This window comes from Gavialis gangeticus, unplaced genomic scaffold, assembly GCF_001723915.1.
Source record: "Gavialis gangeticus isolate Ggan-Ray unplaced genomic scaffold, GavGan_comp1, whole genome shotgun sequence".
NCBI lineage: Eukaryota > Metazoa > Chordata > Crocodylia > Gavialidae > Gavialis > Gavialis gangeticus.
The window spans coordinates 34,399,329-34,409,431 of NW_017729034.1; the positions used below are offsets into that span (position 1 = coordinate 34,399,329).

The 10,103-nt window shown below is 42.2% G+C and overlaps 1 protein-coding gene across 1 annotated transcript in view; it reads left to right on the forward strand.

Annotated features, from left to right (window-relative positions):
* Positions 1-9,346, forward strand: part of EIF2AK2 (eukaryotic translation initiation factor 2 alpha kinase 2) — a 47,422-nt gene extending 38,076 nt beyond the window's left edge. Inside the window, exons 11-16 of the mRNA XM_019527589.1 lie at positions 584-694; positions 788-980; positions 3,384-3,509; positions 4,128-4,226; positions 8,209-8,271; positions 8,380-9,346. Coding sequence (XP_019383134.1) covers positions 584-694; positions 788-980; positions 3,384-3,509; positions 4,128-4,226; positions 8,209-8,271; positions 8,380-8,499 — 712 coding nt within the window. The 3' untranslated portion in view covers positions 8,500-9,346. The remainder of the gene's footprint in view (positions 1-583; positions 695-787; positions 981-3,383; positions 3,510-4,127; positions 4,227-8,208; positions 8,272-8,379) is intronic.
* The last annotated feature ends 757 nt before the right edge of the window (positions 9,347-10,103 follow it).

A 10,103-nucleotide genomic window follows, 5' to 3' on the forward strand; every position in this document is an offset into this window, starting at 1 on the left:
AAATGACTCCAAGATCCCTTTCTGCCTCCATGCTCTCTAGAAGGGAGTTTCCCATTCTATAAGTGTGCTGCTGGTTTCTACTGCCCAAGTGCAGCACCCTGCACTTGTCAGTATTGAAATGCATCCTGTTTATGTTAGCCCACTCCTGTAACCTATCCAGATCTTGCTGCAATCTTTCCTTCCCTTTTTCTAAGGAAAAGTGAAACCGTAAGTGTCCACCATGGCACTTTCGGTTTCTCTGAGCCCCCATGGCCCGGGTCAAAGCCGCTTGTGCTGCCAAGCCCCCGTGGCCCGGGGACATAACAGGCTGTGTGGAGCTGTGCAGGACCTGCCTCGTACTGCCTGGCCCGCAGGGCCCACAGGGGGGACGGTGATGCAGTGGGAGGGCCGGTGATGTGGCGGGAGGGGCAGAGGGAAGCCCCAGTCACAGCATGAGAAGTGGCAGCCCGGGCCGCTCACTTAACTGGCATATTTTGTTATCCGGCATTCCCCATTCCCGGGGATGCTGGATAATAGAGCTTTTGCTGTAATTTTTACAGAAATGTTTCAGTTAAGTAATGGTAATATGTGTTTGTTTAAACAGTAAAGTAAAACGTGAAGTAGAAGCACTATCAAATCTCAGCCATGAAAATATCATAAGGTATTATACTTGTTGGTCTGGGGATGACTTCATCTTTGACGAGAGCAATTCAAGGTAATTAAAAATCAATTCTGCAGTGCATTCACATTATTTAACTGAAATATCTAAATTGTTTTAATGATTTGATTTATATTTTTTCTTTTATAGTCAAAGAAAGCGCCGATTATATTCTTGCCTTTTCATCCAAATGGAATTTTGTGAGAAAGGGACACTAATGCATTGGATTGATAAGCAAAGAGGGAAGCAACATAACCAGGGTGTCTCTCTAAACATATTTGAACAAATAGTGAAAGGAGTGGAATATATTCATTCTAGAGGTTTAGTCCATAGAGACCTTAAGGTAAGCAGAATCAATCACTTTTTGATGAGTAGACAGACGTAAAGATTAGTATTGGATTTTCAGTTGTTTATTATTTAGATACATCCATAAAAATTGTGCCCACAAGTATCATAGTTGGCTTTTTCAACAACTAGCTGACTGCAAGGTCTTAACCAAGCAAATACACAGTTTAATAGCTCTACAAAAGAATTGTCAGCTAACATGCTTATACTATGTACTAATTGTTCCCACACCCTAAGATTGCCAGCGACAGATACAGAAACATACTCTTTTGGGTACTGTAACTTCCTCTGGTAATAGAGTTGCACAAAACCTTTTCCTTATACTAATAGTGATAGTAGCCCAATCTGTTTCCTGGTTTGGTGCTGGAAAAAAAGATTTGTTGGAAAGCCTTTTCTAACCATACCACAGAAGAAAACAAAAATTGTTTCAAACAGTAAAATCTGGTTAATTTGTCACTCCAAGGGGTTTGGTAATGATGACACATTATTCAGAAATAACTAATTATTAGTAGTTAGCTATTTTCAACTTTTTGTGAGATATTGTGTATGTTATTTTAAGACATGATAGAGAATGATATTTGACATTTATCATGAATAAAAATATATTATCCAAATTTCAAATACAAATTGTACACAATCTGGCTTGCCTGATGAATACTGTAAGATTATAAAGATAAAAGCTTGATGTACAGTTTTTACTAGAAAAAAATCACAGGGCTCACAAAACAAGAATTAAATTATTATAATGGGGTAATCAGTTAAAGATTTTTGCTCTGTATACTTCTATGTTTTTGTTGCCAAAATAGAAAATAATTCCATAAAACTGAATGATTCATCATTTTGTTGAGGCAGGAGAGACTGAACAACATTCATTGCTTTTTGAGAGGTGCTATAGAAGGCATTTCTTAAGCTGGCTAAATATCAGAAGCTATTGTGATTTAATATGGATGTATATTTAGAATGAATTACTTAAACTTTAACAGATGATGAATTAGCCAATTTTTTGTGTCCAAATCAAAAGGATCTGGATATTCAGTGTAGTGAGTAATAAGACAATGGTGATGACTTATACCAGTGAGTAATTGTCCAGATTTCACTGTTCATACTAGTCAGTTCTAATTTCTTTGTTATATCCATGTCAGTTATTGCCACATTCTGTATAAAAACAGAATTGCACGCAGTTTTTTCCACAGCAGGCCTGATGAACGGTGCTCATTTTGTGCTCATGTCTTTCTCTAGGATTGCTTTCTCATTCTTCATGGTGTTTATAATTACATTATCTGAATTCTTTACAAACATGAATTAATTTTCCATAATGCTTCTGTGAGAGGAGGAGACAGTGTTATTATCTGCATTTTACAGAAGGGGAAGTCAGGCACAGAGAAATTAAGGTCAAAAGTATCTAGTTACTTTTGATGCCCAATCTGAAATGCCTAGATCTGTTTGTTTTTGTGGGTTTTTTTCATAAGGATACAATTAATGATCTATAGAAGGTTTGATTGAAATGATTTATCTAGCATCATCTAGGAATCCCGTGGCAGAGACAGGGATAACATTGAATTCCACAGGACATCCTACATCTGTCTTGAGCCGTGCAATGTTCTTTTCTCTTCTGGCTGTGCCCAGCCTCATTTATAACATATCTTCCAACTACTTCAACATAAAAACGAGGTTTTACAGACGACAGTCCCCTTTGCTACACCATCCTGATTCATTCTCAGAGTATGGTCATTCAGTGCAGAGAATGAGTCAGGAATGTCTTTAATATGAGATTAAAGACTGCATCATAACACACACACACAAATTTAGGAAAATGCCAGAATTAAGATTTTCACATCTGTGGCACCTTCCTAAATTTTGATTGTTCTATTTAGCAACTTTAAAGATGTTCTTTTAAGGCACGTGTGTGTAATTTTTAGTTTTTAAAAAGCAACAAGAAAAATAAAAATTCTGTCACGTAGCATCATTGACACTCACAATCGGTATTGGAGAGGAAAGTTCTGGATCCATCCTATAGATTACTATCATTTGATAGAGGCTGTAATTCTCTAAGTTTACTAAAACTAGGAGAGGGGACACTATGCCAGCTGGATTGCTGACATCAAGGAATTGGGCATTGCAGGAAATGTGTCCATTTCTGACTCTAGAACAGAGTGTTGTTTTATAGGACACTGTTTGCCTTTTCCTCACACTTAACCTCTCCCTGATCATTGAAGCAGTCATGGGTTCAAATTTGGCTTGCGTGTTTAAAATCTGTCAGATTAACAAATTTTGTTTTTCATGAATGTAACTTCTCTAATCATTTCCCTGAATGTTTAGTAATTTTTCCACAGAGGGACACTAACACTTGCTGCTAAATTTTTGTAATGTGAAAACTTACATTTTTTAACTTGTTTTTTAGCCTCAGAACATATTCATATCAAGGGAAGATAAAATAAAAATAGGTGACTTTGGACTTGTAACTTCAGTGAAGGATGAGCCTCGGACAAAAAACAGGGGAACAAAATCATATATGAGCCCAGAACAGGTACTGTTTTTTAACAGTTCTTGTAGGTTTAATAATACAACCTTGTTGTCCTAGTGTCTTCACAATTAGTCTGGCATTGCAAGCTCACTTTTGGCTGTCATCTAACCTAATTTCACCAAATCTAAAACAATTTGCTTTAAGTTTCCTGGATCTGCTTTTAAGTCAGGGTAGGTTTGATTCAAACTGGACAAAACTATTGGGAAAAGCCATTAGGAAAAGATGTGATCCCGTCTTACTGTTGTTCCCCTGTACTACAAAACTTGAAGTCAGCAGGATGATTATCCTTCCTGAAAAGCAGCCCACTGGCTTTCAATAGGCCACCATTTAGATAATTTAATATACATTTGGTAACTCTGGCACATGGTTAGGAAAATCTTGGCTCTGTCTGAGCCCAGCTCTAAAATGTAAACAGTTATTTGTCTTAACAGTATGGCTTAAAGTCTATGTAGTAGAATTTCATTTCACAGTGATATTGTCCCAGTCAGGTAGTCATCTTAGGCCAAACTCCCTATGATTTCAAAGGGAGTTTTGCTTTTACAAGTACTGCATTAACTAAAATGCATTTTTTTGTGTAAAAGGCATACCTGGTTAATGTTGTTTGCATTATATTCTTCATAGGATGGAGACACTTATGAACAGGAAGTAGATATATATGCGTTAGGTTTAATTTTTTTTGAAATTCTTTGGATATTTCCCTCTGCCCATGAAAAAAATAAGGTAAGTTATTTTTAATTATTAATGAGAAATAGTTTAAGAGAAAACTATTTAAGGCGTACCAGTTTCTGTAGCTAACAGCATGCAAGGAAGTGATGTAGTTAACATCTTGCCCAGCTCTCCCTTGACTACTTAGCCCCGGTGACCAGGTATGCACTCACAGCTGGGTCAGCCTTTTGGTATGAAGCCAGAGAAGGGCTTAAGCTTGTACCACCAGAGCGATAGCAAGATGTTATTGTCCCTCTGCTGCCATGGTTTATAGGAGTCTAATTTTAGCCACCCAGTCTACATAGCAATAACTCTGTGGAAAAGTCAGAAGGGCAGAAAAAGTATACAAGGCACACTAGTTCAAAGAACAGTGTTGCAGCATAATAAGCATGATAATGGGATTTTCCAAAAGGCAAGATTCTCACGGGGATCATTAATTACCATAACATCTGCTGGGAAGGGTCCAGCAGTGAACAAGCAGTACAGCAAGTTCTTGGAGTGTGTAGGTACAGGTAGTCAAGAGGTCAACTGGTGGGAAAGCTCTTCTTGACTTGCTGCTCACAGACAGGGAGGAATTGGTTGAGAATGTGAAGGTGAAACATAATGTGAATGATAGACACCCCCCCCAAAAAAAACAACCCACAAAACCCCCAGCTGCTGGAAATTGAAGTGTGCATTGTATGTGAGAAATATGGTAAGAGCAATTTCTGTTAGTAACCAGCAAAAGTGAATGTAAAATCTGCATGGGAGTGTCTGAGAGCAGAACAGTGAGCAGGCTTGGTTCCTTAGCTGTTGCTGCTCAGTTGCTTACTAAACGTAAAGATTAATTTTGGATAAGAAGCTAGGAGAGAGCCTCAAGGCCTGGGTCTGCTAAGTAGCTAGGGAGGACTGCAGGACAGAGGGGGTCCAAACAACTTGTTAGACTGAACAGAAACCCCTGGGCCCCTTAGCAGTCAGGGCTTAGCTGTAGCAGAAGGGGCAGGGCTTGGCTGTATATAAGCTCAGCTTCTCAGGTAGGGCTGGAAGTCTAGTCCTCCAGGAGAAAGAACTGAGGATGGAGCTGGCTGCCAGGGAAAAGGAAGTACCCCAGGAGCTGGGGGAATCCAGTCAGCTCCTTATGGAAGGACTGTGGAAACTGTTATAGCCCTGAGGGATTTGAATGAGTTGCAACCAGAGGGTTAGCACTTTGGGTTCCAGTTATTATTCCTGTGTTTGAATTTTTAAACACTGGAGGATTGGGTTGTGCATATGGGGGAGGTGTGTGGAGGTCATATGAGGAGCCTGAGACATCCAGTGTAGAGCCTTGTACGAATTGGGGACCCCAGGGCACTGCTGAGCAAGATCAGCCTTGCCTGGGTCAGGTCCTCCAGAGGTCGGCATAGAGGGTGAGAGCAGCCTTGCCAGTGTCAGGGACCCTAGGGACTGGTATAGAGAGCAAGACAGGACTGAGGCCCAGGGACAACTGAGAAGAGATATCTGTGAGGCATGGACATGGCTATCGGGGTAGGTGGAGGCCATGATTATAGCCTCTAAGGGACAAATAGGGCTGTCTTAAAAGGGAAACATACCTTGTGGAGTTTGGGCCTTTGGGCAGTGGAGCCCTAAGGGCTGTAACAAGAAGGAAGGGACCAAAGAGGAGGCTACCCTGGTCTCTAGAGGCAGCCTGCCCATTTAAATACTGTAAGATCAAGCTGTAGCAGGCAAGACGTAGGAAGTGAGGGAGGCCAAGAAGCATGGGCAGGTGAGTCCGACCACTAGGGTGCATCAGACGCTAGGAGCAGATTCCTCCAAGCCTGTCACAAGAGGGAAAAGGGTATCTTCTTAGACATAACTTTTAGGTTCTGCAGGAAGTGTGTGGTTAGGGCTGCTCTACGCAGTGGAAACTTAGACATTTCTAGAAGGCAAATGTCTGCAAAAAGTGAAATGTTACAGATGACTGCTTATGATTAGGACCCTAAGAATATCGCAATTTTGTGGGCTGCGCAGAAATCACAACATTTGCCCCACGCTGTGATTTAAAAGGGTTGTGAGCATAGGTGGTGGAAGGCCGGGGCTAATGGGGCTTACCTGTCTCAAATGTGAGGCAGTGCAGGGGGCTGCAGGGCAGTCCAGGTGAAGGCTTTGGGTGGCTGCAGTGGGGTGGAGGGGCATGCACAGATAGACATGGAGCCTGCAGGTGGCCAGGATTGCAGTCAGATGGCATGCGGAGCACTGCCCACCACCACAGGTAAGGAGAATGGGGGGCAGGGGCAGATCAAGACCCCCACAACGAGGGAGGGAGTGGGGCAGAGACAGGGGCATGGGCTGTGTTGAGTGGAGTCCTGGGGCTGGTGGTGGGACGCTTGGAACCTGGGTGGCTTGTCCAGAGCCGGGAGGTTGAGGTGGGGGGAGGGGCTCCCACTGCTGCATGCACCTCAGGAGAGGCCCAGGGGATATGTGCCCCCTGGATTTGTGCGTGGGGCGGAGGTGGACTGCCCACTGGGCTCTGTGCCCCACTGCTGCTGCCCTGGGAGCCAGCTGCCACACGCAACACCATGTGCCTGCCATTGTCAGCTCCCAGGGCAGCAGCAGCAACAGCACACAGAGCCCAGCCCACAGCAATAGGCCACCTCTACCCTGCACACAGATCTGGGGGCATGTGGCCCCTGGGCCTGTCCTGAGATGCAAGCAGTCCCGGGAGCCCCTCCGTGTCCCTGAACAAGCCACTTGGACTCCGAGCATCCCAACACCTGTCTCGGGGCCCCACTCACCCCAGCTCTTGCCCCTGCCTCTGCCCCATTCCCTCTCTCACAATGAGTGTCTTGATCCACTCCCCCCTTCCCCACTCCCCTTCCCCTTCTCCAGCTTACCCGCTGTGGTGGGCAGTGCTCTGCAGTCGTCTGGCTGCAGTCCCCGGCCTTCTGCTGTCTATGGCTTTCTGCCTGCCTGCCGCACGTGCGTGGGGAAAATATCATTTTTCATGGAATATTCATGGAACTACTGGGACCCATTTGCCAAGATCAGTGGTAGTTCTGTGAATATTGTGTGAAAACTGATACTTCATCCACACACGTACTGCGAATTTTCGACAAGAAATCCACAATTTTCTCAGGGCCCTACTTATGATCAGCTGGCACAATGAGGTTAAAAGTGAGATGATCTGAAAAAAAAAATCAGAGCAAAAGTGAGAGGCATCATAGAGAAGAAAGCTTCAGTTGCTTGGACACATCTACTGGAAAGAATGTACTCTTTTGCTTGTCAGAAGGCAGAAAGCGGACTAAAAGGCGGGAACAGGCACAAAGTAGCATGGATCTAAAGATTCTATGTGCTAAAGTGTTGCACAGAGCACAGTGCAGAGGTTTAAAGTACAAGATGCAACTGGGCCCTGTGATCATTAGGATGGAATAATATCTTTCCTATCTGAGGTTTGCCTTCTAGATCAGGGATGGGGAACCCCTTTGCTTTGAGCATGCTACTTCAGTTTTTTGAAGGTAGTAACATCAATAAATCCTAAAATCAGGTTAATATTGATTGGAATATCAGTTTTTGATTCAGATTCCTACAGTTTTAGAAGCAATGTAGCCATGTATACGTGTGTTTAGAGACTAAGTGAATGTGTGCATGGAAGTGGAGGGGAGAAGTGCTGTTTGTATCTGCTTTGTAAGCAAGTAGTAGTCGTATCAGGAGGGGCAGAGATTTTTTCATGAGGTAGGAAGGGTACAGAGCCACTGCTTTTAATCTTAAAAATTCTGAGAGCAAAATATAAACATAATTAGGTTCTATGGAACATGAAGCTCTCCAAAGGAAAAGTGAACTAACTCAAAGCTTTACATAGTATTTTAAAAAAGCATCTTATAGCCAAATTTTCACTACTTTTTTTGATAACTGCTGCATTTTGAAGACTTGCTGGCTCCATACTGCTACATTTACTGGTATTAAGTTTTCATACATTATATGGTTCAGAATCACTTAAAGAAATAGGAAGTTATACTAAAATAATATTTGATGTAACTTCCAGTTGTGGCCGGAAATAAGAAAAGGCACATTTCCAGATGCTTTCAACACTCAGTTTTGTGCAGAGGTACAGTAGAACACTTTATTTCTCTTTAAATGGTTTTCACATTAAATCACATTCAGTATTTCATTTCCTATGCTATATATATTGTACTGTGATATTTTTCTTTTGCAGAAATACGTCATTGACCAACTGCTTTCAGCAGACCCTAAAAAGAGACCTGCAGCATCCAAGATATTGAACCTTTTGAAAGTCACTTCTAAAAATATAGTTACTGCCTCACACACTCATTAATCTGCTTTTGAAGAAACTTTCTCACTCTGTTTAGATCTGGATATTGATTTCTTTCAAAAGTGGAGAAAAACAAGCTTATTTAGTACCCTTGACCAAACCTTTGGGTTGCGAGACCGAAAGCTGCTTTTATGGTGTGATTGGGACAAATTGCTATTTACAAAGACCTTGGAATGAAATAGAGCCTGGGGTCCTCATGCTTTCTCTCATCTAAGAGCTTGTGGTCAGTATCCTCTTTCACAAGCAGATAAGCAGAATCATGGACCCATGGTAATTTTCTTCCAGTGTTGTGGAGCACTAGTTCATGGTGCTTGGGAAGAAAACAGGGGAAAGTTCCTTTTTGTGGCTTCTGGTATGGAAAAGCATGGAAGGGACCAAATCTGGCCCTTAATGTTGCTGCTGCTCCCTGTTTATAATTGCTTGCTCTATCACAGTAATTAAATAGTCATTTAATAGTCACAGTATAATAGTAATTTAATTTTGTGTCACCAAGAAATATGAACATTTCTATTTCAGAGAATTTAGGAAAAGCTTCCAACAGTGTTTCGGTTGCACTAGCAGGAAGTCTTATTGGAGACCAGGCATTTATGGCTTCTGCTGCCTTCATTGTTTCTCAGAGTCTGCTAAAAGCCTGGAAGCTGCTCCAGACAAGGTCTCTGTGTTGTGCTGTTAACCTAGCTATAATAGTATTTGTATAATTAACAAGTGCTGTTCCCAAAGCTTTGCTGATGCTAACATATGAAGGAAAAATTTGGGGCCTCTTCAAGTGCATCACAAACTGATTTTATTCCAAGTATTATTTCTATTTGTTTCTATTGAAAACTGAAGATGAGTTAGCATGTACCAAATGTAAAAAAGATAAGGAAGACATTTCTAAAGACTGTAAGCTTTTAAATTTTTCTTTATACAACAAAGGTAATATACTAACAAATTGCTGTTGCTAAACAGTGTTGCAGTAAATTAGGAGAGCCTTTCAAACAGTGTGAGGAACTTGAAGTTACTTAATTCATTTTTATTCTCAAAGGAATTTTAAAGTGATCTTCATAGAAGCTAGATGATGTGCCAAGTTTTTATATCAGAGAAGCCTGGGATTTGAATCTGAAATGAAAAATCTACCCCACCTAAGGCACCTTTGTCGGGTCTAAAATATCCTCTTAGCAGCAGCTGCAATGAGCAGTATGGCCTGCAGTTTCTACTGACTATAGAGCAGAGGCTAAGGGACCTGAACCTGTTCAGCCTCCACAAGAGAAGGCTGAGGGGGGATCTAGTGGCTGTTTACAGACTAGTCAGGGGGGACCAGCAGGCAATGGGAGAGTCTGTGTTCCCCCGAGTACCACCAGGAGTGACAAGAAATAACAGTCACAAGCTGGCAGAGGGTAGATTCAGGCTAGACATCAGGAGGTGCTACTTCACGGTCAGGGCAGCTAGGATCTGGAACCAACTTCCAAGAGAAGTGGTGCTGGCTCCTACCCTGGGGGTTTTAAGAGGAGGCTGGATGAACACCTTGCTGGGGTTGTTTGACCCCAGTACTCTTTCCTGCCATGGCAGGGGGTCAGACTTGATGAGCTGCTCAGGTCCCTTCCGACCCTACCAACTATGAAACTATG